Raw genomic sequence first — 15,396 nt, 5'->3', positions numbered from 1 at the left:
GAATAGCCGAAGGCTGTTCCTTCAGATCTCATCCTCCTGAGAGACACTTTCCAAAATGGAAACGGAAGCCCAGAGCCGTACTAACCTAGACGGGTAGCGTTTCCTAAACAACAAGTTAATAGGAAAATGCCATTTCGAAAACACAAACCCAAATATGCAACAAGGCAAAATAAGGATTACACTGACTTTTCTGTTGGTGTTTTTATGCAACAGCACCATTCGGGGATGCGGTCGTGACGCGCAGCACGCAGGCCCTCATGGCCTTTCAGCATTGCCTTGCCATTCCTGGGTCCCAGGAGGAAAGCATCTGCAGGAATGGTTTAACTGACCCCATCTCTGTCCTTATTCAGACCACACCCCTGAACTGGAAAACCTCACCGTGACCGAGGTGGGCTGGGATGGCCTCAAACTCAACTGGACCGCAGCTGACCAGGCCTATGAGCACTTTGTCATTCAGGTGCAGGAGGCCAACAAGGTGGAGGCGGCTCAGAACCTCACGGTGCCTGGCAGCCTGCGGGCTGTGGACATCCCAGGCCTCAAGGCCGCCACCCCTTATAGAGTTACCATCTACGGGGTGATCCGGGGCTATAGGACACCAGTGCTCTCCGCTGAGGCCTCCACAGGTACCTTTTACCTTTCTGTCAGTAGCTTCTGTTTTCTCAACAGGAAACTGCCAAGGATAATCAGACGGGCTTGCTTTTGAATGGACTAGTTCTGCCCCAAGTAATAGCACCTTGGTGTCTAAGAATGGGGAGCGGCCAGGCTGCAGGAGCCAGGGGCAGCTTTCACACTGCACCCGTGTGGGCCACACCCCGTGGAGTCCTGCAGAGCCCGGTCTGGGGACCACACCTGCAACCCCAGTGGCAGGGACCTTGAGCTTCACAAGCAGGCTCCCTCTTGGTAAGGGAAGTTAAGGCATTTTACTTCAAAGTAAACTAATCTCCTTGTCTTCTGGAGATTAGAGCAATTTTTGAATGAAGTAAGATAACCAATATTTTCCTACACTCTGTTTCACAAATTTAGGAAGCTGCATGATGCGCATTTATCTAAAGAAAGTCACATTTTTTAAAGCCAGATAATGCCTATTCTTGTGTCAAAGCGTCCCTGGATCTCATGTGATTTGAGTATGAAACTGGTTCTTTGTCCTTCTCCAGGGGAAATTCCCAGTTTGGGAGAGGTCACCGTGTCCGAGGTGGGCTGGGACGCCCTCAAGCTCAACTGGACTGCTCCGGAAGGAGCCCATGCGCAGTTTTTTATCCAGGTGCAGGAGGCTGGCACCGGAGAGGCAGCCCAGAACCTCACAGTCCCGGGAGGGCTGAGGTCCGTGGACCTGCCCGGGCTCAAAGCAGCCACTCAGTATAGTGTCACCATCCGCGGGGTCACTGGGGACTCCAGCACAGCCCCTCTCTCTGTTGAAGTCTGGACAGGTATTCTAAACTCATTTACTCACTTGCTTCCTCCCATTGTCTCTGCTCAGGAGGGACACAGCTGCTCCCTGCTGTGAACCAGGCTCAGCCCCTACACTTGGGGAAAACCCGAGAATCACCCTGTTCCGTCCAAATGGCATATCCCTTATACGGCCAAGTTCTAGTCCTAGCCGGGAAGCCAGTGCCATGGAGAACTCTACCTACTCTTCCTTTACAAAAGTGAGAGGTGACTTTTCTTTCAAAGCAAGTTTCAGTGACAGTATTTCAGAAGTTGGAAAGCACAATTTGCAAATGAAAAAAATATTGGTCTGAACTCATCTTAAGCACACACCAAAGGACTCCCCAAAGCCCCATTTGTATGTCCAAAATAGAAGTTGCAAACAATTCCTAGAACTATCTTTCATCCCCAAAGGCTGAATAGGGAAACCCGGGCTTTAGTGCCAACTATTGGAGTGAGCTCAACAGCCGCAGTAAATACATTACTGGAATCAACACTCCCTGGACAGCTCATCCCTCGCCCAAATGCCATCTTACCCGAATTCCAGTGTGCAGCTGCCCTTTTTAGTAACGCAGGAATTCTGTCCTTATGCAGAAGAGGTTCCAGATCTGGGAAACCTCACAGTGACCGAGGTTAGCTGGGACGCGCTCAGGCTACACTGGACCACCCCAGCTGGGATCTATGAGCAGTTTGTCATTGAGGTCCAGGAGGCTGGCCAAGCCAAAGAAGTGCACAGCCTCACCGTTCCTGGCAGCCTGCGCTCCGTGGAAATCCCCGGCCTCACAGCTGGTACCCCTTACACAGTCACCCTGCACGGCGAGGTCAGGGGCCGCAGCACTCGACCCCTTGCTGCAGAGGTCATCACAGGTATTTGACCCTCCTCTCAGATCAGGGATGTGATTGAGCCAGTTTGTCTTGGGAACAGAGAAAACCCTTGTGGCAAGAGCCGATCCCAGTGCTGTTGAGAGGCAGTGGGAACGCAAGCTTTAACTCAGGGAGGTCTGGTTTGGAATTCCACCTTAACTGGCTGAGTATTCTTGGGGATGTCATTTTCCATCTCTGAGCCTTCTTTTCTCACCTTCAAATCCCAGACAACACCCCTACCTCAGAACACTATCCTGAGCAGTAAATGAGATAATGAAAGTGCTTAGCAAAGCGCCCATCCTGTAATAAACATTGAACAGCAAATAGCTACATTTATCAGATAGCAACATCTCATGATAAAAATAGCATAGACTGGGGCTGTTGCACAAGAATAAAATTCAGAACTTTCTAGAGAAATTGTATTGTTGGTGGCCTCAGAGTCACTCACTGCCATCCACCTTGGAGTCAGATCTCTAGAGTAACCTTTGAAATGATCTAAAATTGTCAAGTCTCTCTCTTCTTAAAAATATATTTTTACTGACTTCAGAGAGGAAGGGAGAGGGCAAGAGAAGAGAGAAACATCAATGATGAGAAAGAATCATTGATCGGCTGCCTCCTGCATGACCCCTACTGAGAATCAAGTCCACAATCGGGGCATGTCCATAACTGGGAATGGAACCGTGACCTCCTGGTTTATAGGTTGATGCTCGACTACTGAGCCACACCAGTGGGCAAGTCTCTCTCTCCTTAGCAGACACTCAAGGCAGGAACATTTCCAAGAAAGGACAGCCACATTCGACTTCAAGGTTTTCTTTGATTTGGGGAGGAAAAACAATTCATCTCAATTTGTTCCCTGAAACTATGCTGCTCCGTCTGTTACAGAAAACTCCATACTCTTCATGAGGTTTCTTGAAACAGCGTTCAAAGGAGCTGTGGGAAAATGGGGCAGATATTTGCTAGTAGGATGTTTATGCTGAGCCTTAAGCCCATGATATTTCCTACAGATTCTGTTTTGATAACACTGTCCAAATAAGCTAAATCAAAGAATTGTGTTTTTTGCTCATATAGAACAAATAAAGTTGGTCCTTGCTAGAAACTGCACACAATTCCAAAAGTCAGAAAGGTAACGTTACAATCCCTGAGCTGGCCAAACTGTCACTGTCCTGGGTTCCCTGGAGTAGCTTCACACCAAAGAGCGAAGGGGCCTTTGAGACAGAGATAATCTGGGCGCAAGATGCTGCCGTCTGCATCTGTAGTTGGCAAACCTTCGTTTTTAGCAGCAGAATTCCTTGGCACCTGAAATCTTACAAGGAGCCCCAGTTATGGCAGCTAAACAAACAGCTGATCTTGGTGAGCTGGGAAGGAGCAGGGGGCTGCCTAGACCCATGGCCACAGCCCGGTTCTTCCAAAAAACACCAAGTCTATGTGGAACATAGTTTGGAAAGAGCCCCTCTAAATGGCCGGGTTTGCTCAGACTCTCGTGGTAAAATTCCTGCAGTTATTTTCATTTCGAACTTTGAATCCATGGCCACTTCAGCCTTCAAAAGAGAGGCTGAGAGATTTCATTTAACCCTGAGAAGCAGGGTTTCATTTTTTCCATATTTGAATCTAAACTTTCTAAAATTAGCCATAATAACTACATTAAATTTCCTTCCTACAGTGTAGAGAAATAAATAGTGCTCTGCACCATTTACCAAGCAATAACCACTTCTCATTAAACGTGGGCCCTCCCTTCACACCAAGGGCCTTGCTTCCTAGTGCAGACATTCTTCATTCGGACACAGAGTTCTAGCAGAAGACCGGTGAGAGGGAAAGAACCAGACCAAGAATCCCATACAGAACCTTTGATCCCCAAAAGCTGGGAAAAGTCCAGAGATAAGACATCAGACTTGTCTAAACCTGAGGCTTTATAAACCCAGTCAGATAGCCTGTGGCCGGCAATGAGATGATGTCTCCGAGGTCAAGCAATGAAATAAAGTGGGAATTATCTCCCATAGAAATAAGAATTCCCAAGGGGAGAAATTGAAGGTTGGTTTGCCTGTGCAATTCAAAGCCCAATAAGATGCAAATGAGAGTTTGCAGCAAGGAAAGTAAAGGTTTATTTAAGGAAATGGCACCAAGCCTGGTGACACAGGTGAGCTAATGCTCTAAAACCTGGCTCCCCGGTGGCTTCTGGAAGATGGTTATATAGGGGGGAAAGCGTTAATCATGGCAACTAAGGGAGTGGGGCATGGGCTCTACTTGCCTGGTCAGGGCCAGGGTAGGATGTAGTTGATCATTGCATCTGGTCCTGACATCAGCCATGGCGTCGCTCTGATTTTGAAAGGATGTGGTCAGTAGGGTTTGTTCCACCTTCATGGGTCTGGGACTGAAACATAACAGGTCAAGATGTTATCTTTAGTTGGACGAAAACTCTCTTGATCAACAAACCTGAGGCCTTGTTCTTTAAGGGAGTTTGATGCTGACCAGAACCTAGTTGTCCCGAGTGCTCCAGGAGAAAGGAGTGGATGGCAGTGTGTGAAGGTGGAAGGGTCTGGTCGAAAGGAGGCAAGGGAGTCATGGTGCTGTTAGACAGGGGGAAGCTGGCTGGGATTAGGGAAAGGTCATTTTAAAGAAATGGAGTTCCTGTGTAGTTACAGCATCAAGACAACGATGTACCTGTTAGGCTGCCAATTACCAGGCACTCACTGCGTGTCAGGTAGGACACTCAGAGGTTTATAAATAGCAGCACTTAATCATCACACAGTCCAAGGAAATGGTGCTGTCAGCTCCTTTTAAAGGTGAGGAGAGAGGCTCAGAGATGAGTTGGGTGACATGCCAAGATTACACAGCTAGTAAACATCAGTAATGGAATTCTAACCAAGACCTGGCAGCCTCCAAAGACTGCACCTCTATCCATTCCTACTTCCTGTATCCTGACAGACAATCCCACCTTTTCCAGTTGTCTCTTAAGTTCTGGCTGTGCCTGCTCAGAGACCTCTCGGTAGGTTGTGCAGTGGTCCAGATGGCATGGCCAACGCAGGGATGAACAATGCAGATGTTCTCCTTTCTGCCCATTTTTAACTGCTGTGGCCAGGTTACCAGAGTTCAAAGGGAAAATAGCCAGAGACCAAGAATGACCACACACACACACACTATTCTCTCATCCCTTTCTCTCTTCCCTGGGCTGTGGGACATTTGGTTTCCTCATTTTTGGTTTACAGAACTGACACATACCTCTCTATCCTTCTTCAGAGGAGCTCCCTGAGCTGGGAGACTTAGTCGTGACCGAGGTGGGCTGGGATGGCCTCAAACTCAACTGGACCGCAGCTGACCAGGCCTATGAGCACTTTGTCATTCAGGTGCAGGAGGCCAACAAGGTGGAGGCGGCTCAGAACCTCACAGTGCCCGGCAGCCTGCGGGCTGTGGACATCCCAGGCCTCAAGGCCGCCACCCCTTATAGAGTTACCATCTACGGGGTGATCCGGGGCTATAGGACACCAGTGCTCTCCGCTGAGGCCTCCACAGGTACCTCCTCTCCATGTCGACGCTCTCTCCCCAGGTTCCCTGCTTTCTCTCCGAGCGATCGGGGAAGTCAGCTTCTCTCCATGTCTGAATCCCTTCCCTGTGCCCCTTAGCTGCCGGCTGTGCATGGTCCCTGGGGCTGTGCCTTGGTCCAGATGCCTTTGCATCCCGAGAATGAGCAATACAGATGTTACCTTTTCTGACCTTCAGCTTCCAGCCTCCCCCAGACTTTATCTAATTCTACAACACATCTCTTGTCTCTTTTGAATTCTCTCCAGTGCTTGGATATAACTAAAAGCTGACCCCTCCCATGTGTGAGTTATGGTGGAGCACAGATTACTTACTTTAGAGAGCCTTTTTGCTAGTTGGAAATGATCCTTTCCTATCCCGAACCCCTCAAGGGTATAGACACTGTCATTCTTCCATTTCAAAAAATGTTTTAATTTAAATGTTTCTTTAAAATGCACTGAGCATAATAAGAGAACTGAATTACCCTCCCCTGGGGAATTCTCTCAGATACTGAGTCATTGTTAGAACACAAAATTAGCCAATAGCTAGACCAAAAAGGGAGAAAGAAAATCCCACGATTAGGACTGGAGACAGTACCGAAGAAAAAGCCATTCATTAACAGAAGTACACCCAGCATCTGAAGCAAGGAATGTTCCGGCCATGAGTGTCAGGGACCTGGTGCCCTTTTTGCTCTTTTAATCAAGAGTTGCGCCCTGGAGTGTTGGCCTTTGGATGACACACTCCCAGCCTAGACCCAGGACAGTGCCTCATAGTTGGCTCATCACTCTGAGTGACAAGGCGTCCAGTGTTTCCCACGAGCCTGCTTGTGAGCAGCCTTCCAGCACGTTTGCCATTGTTCACCTTCCTATGGGCTGCCATTGCCTGGAAGCTCAGTAGAGGCTGTGTTGTTTGGTTTTGCATATGCCCCATTTTTAGATAATTATTGCAACAAAACTTTCATGCAAACCTATATGTCCTAGTTGGTTCTATAAAAAATATAGCTCAACATTCTAGCCTCAGTCATTTTAGTAGCTCTCGCTGAGATGCACATACAACACAGGCAACCGCTGCATGAACTGCCTCAATATTGCCACCTCGGCTGCTCTGGATGGACCTGCGGCTCATTTCATCTCACATCCACAGACCATCCTCCTCAGAAGGCAGAGAAATCACCCTCAACTTCTGATCTTTCCTGCAGATCTTGTGGTTTGAGTGTTCTTCATATTTTTATTGTTGTTTTTCTTTTTAGTGACAGCAACATTCTTGCTTCTGATGAGTCAGTATCAGGGGGGAAGGGCCATAATTCTATCTGCTCTGTGTTTCACCAAATCCGCTGGGACGGGAAGGCCCTCTCCTTCCTTGCCAAGGAGACAGTATTAGCTTTTCAATCCCCGCTCCTGCCTGCCCTCCGCATGGGTTATTCCCGTTGCTCAGAAAAGCTTGGGCAGGACCATCTCCAAGACAAAATGTTATTTCTTGCCTTGGCTCTTGTCTCCTGGTTGGCAATGCTATACTAGCCTTCTTGGCCCACAAAGAAAGCAGTTAAGAGAGGACAAGCTATTTTAACAGACTGTGAGAACGGCTGGCCCTTGTCAGAAGGATAAAGCAAGTCCCACGAATGGCACTGACACATTGCCAATTTCCTTCAAGTCACAAAAATCAGAAGCCTCCAGGTACCATCTTGGGAGGGTGACGGCATCAGAATTATTTAATCTTCATTTGAATAGGTGGGAGCTCCCTCAAAGCAAAGGGCGCCTGCAGTAACCTTGGTCTCCTGACTGCAAATCCGGAGCCAGGAAGCTGCCAGCACTCCTATCTTTTGACCGATGGCCAGCATCCCTGAGGTGGGGCTCCCAGGAGCATCTAGGCTTAGGCACAGCAGGCACAGCCCCAGTCATTCAGCATGTTTCTCACACTCCAGATCCGGCAGCCTGGCATGGGCAGCTCCAGAGCGGGGAACTCTAACTGCCGTACCTTCCTTTTTGTATTTTTCTTTTAACAACCCCCCCTTCCCTCCCTCATGGGTACTGATTGGTAACACTGCTGCATTTCACCATAACCCTCATGTATCAGATCTTTCTTCCCGACTGCGGTTCTATTAACAACCTCAACCTTAAAACACAGACAAATGATTAACTCAAATTTATTTGTTTCTTCTTTCCTACCCCCCCCCTTTTTTTTTCCAGCCGGAGAACCTGAAATTGGAAACTTAAATGTTTCCAACATAACCCCTGAGAGCTTCAATCTGTCCTGGACAGCTACCAATGGCGCCTTCGAGACCTTTACCATTGAAATTATTGATTCCAATAGGTTACTGGAGACGGTGCAATACAAAATTTCCGGTGCTGCACGAACTGCCTACATCTCAGGGCTCCGCCCTAGTAATGATTTTATTATCTACCTCTCTGGACTTGCTCCCGGCATCCGGACCCAAACCATCAATGTCACAGTCACCACAGGTACACGTGCATGCTCCATGTCTAACGCCCTCTCTCTCCAGGGTCTTCCTTGCAGGGTGCAGCCATTCCTGGCCCATTGACCCGCAAGCCACAGTGCAGTGACTCCTCCATGATGCCAAGCTCAAGGTTATTTAACAAAATTCTCTTCCAACAGCAGCCCAAGTGGTGCATTCGCCTTGCCTGCGTTATCACTGACTAGCACATTTGTAGAGTAAAATGTATTTTGGTCCAGATTGCCATATAGAATCTGGAGAAAAGCATTATCCCCTTCAGCAACAAAACAAAGCAAAAAATACCCATAATGAGCATTGTCCCTGAGTTGGCAAGACATCCACATCCATCAAGAGGTCTTAAAAATCCTATTTTTGTTATCTTAGTGTCTTTCTCTTCCTAGTGCCTTTGACCTCTTTAATACCCAAACATCCTGATGGTTTCATGAAGTCGTATTGGTGCTATTTTTTTAATTGGGAAAACAATAAGAGCAGGTTCCTCCTCAGATGCGTGCAGAGGAAACCATTCCATTCAGAACACCCCAATTCCAATGCCACTTCTAAGAGAAAAGACCAGAACATGCTGTCTGGCCCCCAGAGCAGCGAATGGTAGATGGCAAACACAGAAGTAAGGTAGTCATGTTTCAACCAGGAGCTTGCTTAACAGAAGAGGAAATGGCTCTCACTTTAAATCCGTAGTGCCTGTGACACACTCTGAGGCCGGTGTCCTGTGGCATGCTGCAAAAGAGAATAATCTAAATGAACTTGGAAAGGAGAGCCTTTTCCATTCAAAATAGCATCCTCAGCACATTTGAGGACAATGCCTTCTCTTGACAGATAACGTAAGACATCACAAACTGGAAGAAAAACGTTATTTGTGGAATAAGCCTAGGAGAATTTCTTCTTATAGTTCACAATCTCATATTCTGGGGAATTCAAGAAAAGAGTAGACATTGTAGCATCAAAATGATCTCTCGTGTAAGTCCCCCATGGTTGAGGGAGGGTCTGTCTTCATTCTATGTAAGACTACAAATTGTTATCAGGGTGGCTCACAGGAAAGTCAGCGGGCCAGCATTATCTCATTCTGGTCTCAGCCAGGGTCAAGTACTAGAACACAACCCGGGGAAGAAAATTAGCCACATGTATGTGAATCTCATGGTTCAGACTGGTTTCCAACAAAGGACCCATTCCTTTACCAGAGGGCAAAGTGTAAAACTTTACGGATTTAGTCATATGTGTTTTGATTTGGACCCTGTGAGAGTGTTTCAGATTGACACACTTTCGTGTTTTTTCCCCCTCCTTGATTTAGTAGCCAAACCGCTCCTTAGCCAGCTCACTATCACACATGTGACCTGGGGCAGTGTGTCTATCTCGTGGAAAGCTAGGAATGTGCCTTTGATGGCTTTCGTAGAGAAGTTAGGCATTCTGACCACCTCCGAGGACCGTGGTGCATTCTATGCCTGCAGTGTCCCGCATCTCTGCCCTCAGAGCTCCTTCCATCTACCCTGCCCACCTTCATGGGCTGATGGGCGGGCAGCACACGCAGACCCTGGCTGTCCAACAACCACAGGCATTTCCTGGGACCAGTTCTTCACTTTCCTTGAACTTCCTTTGAGGAGCATCCCAAAAAAATCACTCGCTCCCCATTTTTCATCCTCCTAGTTCTTCTAGATCTTTCTCAAAATGTGATAGAGCCACCCAAATCAGAGATTTAAAGATTAAAAAAATACTCTTACCCCAGTTAAGGAACTTTAATGTCAACCGCTGTTTCCTTAATATGCATTCACATCTGGATTGAATTGGAAAGAGTTAACCTGACTTGCTTTGGTTGAATTTCTAAACCATCCTTTCATCTGATCTTGAATAATCGTTTCCAGTTCCTGCCATTATCATCTGCCTGTGGTCTTTCTAATCAGAGTTTGCCTGTGTCATATTGAACAAGGTATGTGCATGCCGTCTCTGGTTCCTTGATCAGAATGCTCGACATTCTCTTTCTCTCCACAAAGATTTTAGAAGTAGCACCACTAACAGGCAGAGAAAAGACCCTAAAGCACACCCCAGGAACCACATGAGAGGACCCAGTGGGCTCACCTTGTCCTTGAGCCTTCCCTGTGCCTGCATTCCCTATAGACTGTCCTTTTTTGACATTTACTCGATCAAGCATGTTTTGTCATCCACTGAAATCTTCACAAAGAGTTAGAATCTCCCTCCTCATCCATCATCTTGTCAGAATCTTGGTGCATGTGGTGAATATTCAGAGCATTCAATTTTGGAAAATGTCTGTCTTTCCTGGAAGCAGGCAGCATGTCAAGGCATTGTTCCGAAGGGTTAGACGTGGTGGGAGAAAAACGTCTCTGGCTTGCATGGAACACTAACTACCATTCTCTCTCTGCGTCTTTTCTTGCGCCTCACTTTTCAGCTTGGTTGCACCCTTTGGGAGACAGCTGGCAGTAAGGAGACCTGGCAGTGAGGAGCCAGGCCTTACTCAGCATGTGAATGTGTTGGCACTGCCAGTCTCTTGTCTGGTCACATGAGGAGAGTCCTAGCGTGCATCCTTAATTCGGGAGGTTGCTTCCACAGCCAAATACAGGACAAACAGAGTCCCGATTGGAGGACTTTACTTTTTGTAGGGTTGAAGGAATCTGCCAGTGCTGTGGCTGCAAATTATGCCTCAAGCTGACTGCTAAGTAGGAAATCCCATGCCCTTACCTAGGGCTACATTCTGTTTCTGAGCCAGATCCTTTTTGTCCTTAGGGACTTTATGGCATCAAGTTATGCTGTGCAGTTGTCCAGCTCAAGTTTATACAAATGAGTCCCCTCCTCCTGTAAATACAGTAGCTGCAGCCAAACAACTCCTAAGTCCGTGGGAGGATTGGTCTGCTTCCTCCCAACCCTAAGTCCTCATCCTCGGATTTCACCTTCCAGGGCTGCTGCCTCTCTCTAAAATACAGGCTGGGCTGAACTTACTTTAGTGGTAGTAGTATTTGATAAATATGCATTTAGGAGACCAGACCAAATGCATCTCAGTTGAAAGCAATGATACAAGCCCCCCACTTTAAAAATGAGTTGCTTTTATCCCTGATTGTCTAGACTTTAAGGGACAAGAGAAACTTAACCTCAATGGAACCATCCACCTTTCCAAATTATCCACTAGGGGAATTTCCTAATCAGAAAAAGGCAGCGCCTGACGTTAAGTTTCTCTTTCACATTTGCATACACCAGGAATTTTTTAATGAAAGTCACTTCCACATTTAAAGCATTTGGGGTGAGATGTAGGTTTCCCTATGGCATATACCTTTGGGTTTCTAAGTACTGTTAAGAATTTCTCTTGAATGGATAGTAACCTTTAATTTGTACAATCCAAATAGATGTACAGAAGACTAAGGAAACTTCAAAGTAGATTTTCTAAGGCATGCTCAATGGCACACCAGCTTCTTGAGATGTTCAAAGAATATCCCTCATAAAGGGTACCCATGAATCAATAAGTTTATGAGATGCTGGGCTAACCAAAATGAAGGGTTTTTTTGTTGTTGTTGTTTGTTTATTTTTGAACCGAGCCAGCATTTCAGAGTCTTTAAAATGCAAGCATGCTTTGGGAATCTCTAGGGTGAGGTGTAGTCTTCTGTGTTTGCCACGTATACTTCACCAGGAAGCTGTCTTCTTGGAACAGCTTACAGAGCTAAGGCCCCATTACAGCCGGTGTCCTTGACACCCTTTGCATTAATCCTGTGTACTGCTCTTGTGGCTTCTTTGCTTTTCTTCATGCATGACTAGCTGGTGCTCATGTCTACACTTAAAAAGAACGCAAATCAATGCCTGCTGATGAAGCAGTGGAGCCTAATGTGCTACCTTTCAGCAACTATTTGGAGGGATGGATACTTTCATGTTCTGTGGCTACATTCTGAGAGGTCTACCGCTTCCTCTAACAATGTCTCTCTCCCTTTCTCTCTGCCCGTTTCCCTTCTTCCTCTTCAGAGCCAGAGCCAGAGCTGGGCACGCTAATTCTTAGCAATATTACTTCTGACAGCTTCCACGTGTCATGGACCTCTCCGGCTGGGCCCTTTGCAAAGATTGTTATCAATGTTAGCGATTCCTATGGGCTGCATGAGCCCCAGCAAATCACAGTCTCAGGAGATGCTCAGCATGTTCACGTCACCGGTTTGGTGGAGAACACTGGCTATGACGTTAGCGTGACAGGGACCACCTGGGCAGGGGAACCTACCAGACCCCTCACTGCCTTTGTCGTGACAGGTACTCATTCAAAGGTTCTCACTTGTCTGCTTAGAATTCTGAGATGGGAAATGGCGGGGGGAAGGTGGGGAGGTGATAGACATTCTAAAGAGAAGTTGAACCCAAAACATAGTCTTCACTCCAAATATAAATGGCTAAATGGAGAGCAAAGAGGGATCTTAGGCAGCCACGTGTAGGAACTTGAGACAATGAAGTCAACAGAATAAAACTTCCATGGATGTCTATGCTCAGTTTTATACACTGTCTGATACGCAGTTTGGAGATTCTGGCTAAAGAGTGACTTATATGTTAATGTGGCCTAGGGCAGGAATTTGTCCATGCTACATAAGGCAGGCAGACCATGACCTACCTGCCCCAGAAATGTAATAATTTATCATTTTCTTCTAAAAAAAAAAAAGACTTCTTTAAAATTGACTTCATAACAAATTAATGAAGGCTCAACCTAGGAGATAAATTCCAAGCTTAATTAAACCTTACCCATCCATTAACTTGACTTCTAACTTCTCTTTGAGTTACATAAAGAAATACTTTGCCATTTCCTCTCCTGAGATCATCCTAAATCAACGGCAAAGGCTGCAAATAGTGTCGATTTACCAAATATCTATTCTGAAAAAGGGGAAAACCAACTTTGCCACCAGTTTTCACATTAAACCAGGAACCTCCTAGGGTCTAAATTATGGTAAAAGATGTTAATAAGTTCAAATAAGTATTGAATTGGAGGCAACATAGTCCTACAAGAGCGAGGATTTTGAGGCCAGGCCTGCGTGGTTCCTAAAGCTCTCCCGCATCTTCTCAGTTATATAACCTCATCTGGTTCTTAACTGCCTGAACCCAAGTTTCCTTATATATGGGGAGAGGATACCATAGTGCCCACTGGCAACCTTGTCACAGGAACTAAGTGGCTATGATGAGATTTAACCGCCTGGCACCCAGTTGGCATTTCACAGATGCCAGGTCCTCTCTTTCTCCCACTATGAGGAAAGTGCTGTTCTTAAAAATAAGTGGTAAACCTAGATAGAAACCAAAGACCCATGCAATCTGGACTTCCCTATTATTTTAAAGAGAATCCCAGTTATGTTTTAATGTCAGATCAAAAAGTGGTTATATATTCTGTCCTGCTATCTAATGTAAATCCACTCCATCATATGGTCTCCAAACACAGACCATGGTACCTCCTTAGTGGGGTATGGGGGGGCAGGCAGGGAGGCAGGGGTAGCTATGACATGAGAATCCCACTGCCCAGGAGGGGAGGAATGGCCAGCCACAGGTCCCATCAGGCCCTGACTTGTAGCCTCTTGAAGGACCTCCCACAGAACAGAGAGAAGAGAAGGAGGTAGGGAAAGCTGGCTCTGGGAATCCTAGATCCAGTTACAGCATTGTCTCAGCTAATCCTTGAAGAAAAAAGACTGCATCTTAAAAGAAGTATATTTTAATAAGGGGGAAAAGCGAACACGGGGGACTACAAATAGCAGGCCTTTGATGGACTAATTAGCCCGCACGCCATCCTTTTCATCAGAATGCGCTGCTTTGACAGCGTGGAGGTGCAAAGAGGCAGCTCTCAAATCGAGGCGCCGCTTGTCTAAACAAGACTCAGCCACGGAATTTGAGCCCCTTGTCTTACCGACAAGGAAGCCTGTTTGCACAGCCCACGTGATTTCATCTTTGCCTTTGATAGAGTTATGATTCTGGGGAGATCTTTACGTGGTAAAAAAAAAAAAAATGTCTCAAAATAAACACCAAGTGTTTCAACATAAGTTCAGAAAAGTCCAAGCCACAGTAAAATTTCAGTCTCTGCTTAGGGGATGAGGGCATTTATTTACTTGTTCGTTCACTCACCAAACACTTCTTTCTAAAACATTTTTCTTTACATCCCGTGGATTAGACTGTGGGCGTTAGTGTAGCGGTCATTTATCTCTTTGAAAGTTTCCATTTAGCTGCAGGGAAAAAGAAGGCTCTAAACTAGACGCAGCTAAAACAGCCTTGGCCATGGAATTCCCAAGCCCATGCCCCTCCAGTAAAAAATAAGTACATTCTCCATTACTGCGTTTTGTTTTGCTGGAGGGGAGGCTTTGGACCTTCACTAATCCTGCTTATGCCTCGGGACTTTGCCAGCACTGGTGGGGTTGACTAATGAGATGTTGGCTAAGGGTGTGGAAAGAACATTGAATTTGGAGTATGATGACCTGGGTTGGATCTTAGCTGAGCCACCTAGTAGATATGTGATCTTGGATAAGTCAATGACCTCCCTGTTTCTTTAGATGTGATGGGGGAGGGAAGTATTGACTGATACTCAGCTGTTAAAAGCTCACTCCTCTTAGGAATCCCAGTGTATGGAAAGATCCCTGGGCACCTAAAAACTAGGAGTGCCCGGGATGCAGATGTTTGGTGAATGAATGAACAAATGACGCTAACAGAACATACTGAAGATCCAGACATGTCCTTATCTCCTACTTTTATCCAGAAAAATCAAACATCGAAAGAATTAGCAAGTCTTAGTATTTTTTACTGGCCATAACCATAAAAATCTTACTTCCTCCTTTTATCTCACCTTGTGAATATGTGTCACTAATTGGCCTAATCAACTTGATTCATGGCCATTGGAGTCAGACACTCCAGAAGACCTTGCTCTATCACATACTTAGCTATGTGAGTTGGCCAAACCAATCAATCTCTTTGAAGCTCAATTTTCTTACCACTATAATGCAAATAATATCTACCTCATAGGCTTCTTATGAGGTTATACAAGATACCATCATCTGGCATCTAAACTCTTCCTGATATGCATTTGCTGAGCATGTAATACATGTACTGGTTGACGGGGTATCTGCAGTGTTTGCAGAGACTTGTGCTGTCCTGGCGGAGTCAGTGCTGCTAACCTGAGTTCTTTTCACTCC

At 46.2% G+C, this 15,396-nt stretch overlaps 1 protein-coding gene across 4 annotated transcripts in view; it reads left to right on the top strand.

Moving 5' to 3' along the window:
• Positions 1 to 15,396, top strand: part of TNC (tenascin C) — an 86,925-nt gene that overhangs the window by 47,457 nt on the left and 24,072 nt on the right. For 2 of the 4 annotated variants that reach the window (XM_079790357.1, XM_079790358.1), the window contains exons 11-15: positions 351 to 623; positions 1,155 to 1,427; positions 2,020 to 2,292; positions 5,524 to 5,796; positions 7,989 to 8,261. The exons of 1 other annotated variant lie outside the window; for it this stretch is intronic. In XM_079790357.1, coding sequence (XP_079646483.1) covers positions 351 to 623; positions 1,155 to 1,427; positions 2,020 to 2,292; positions 5,524 to 5,796; positions 7,989 to 8,261 — 1,365 coding nt within the window. Of the gene's footprint in view, positions 1 to 350; positions 624 to 1,154; positions 1,428 to 2,019; positions 2,293 to 5,523; positions 5,797 to 7,988; positions 8,262 to 12,226; positions 12,503 to 15,396 lie in introns of all 4 variants that reach the window. One more of the 4 variants, XM_079790356.1, reaches the window with a different exon arrangement.

The sequence above is a fragment of the Cnephaeus nilssonii genome, assembly GCF_951640355.1.
Source record: "Cnephaeus nilssonii genome assembly, chromosome: 14".
Classification (NCBI taxonomy): Eukaryota; Metazoa; Chordata; class Mammalia; order Chiroptera; family Vespertilionidae; genus Cnephaeus; species Cnephaeus nilssonii.
This window is presented reverse-complemented; position numbering and strand designations above follow the sequence as displayed.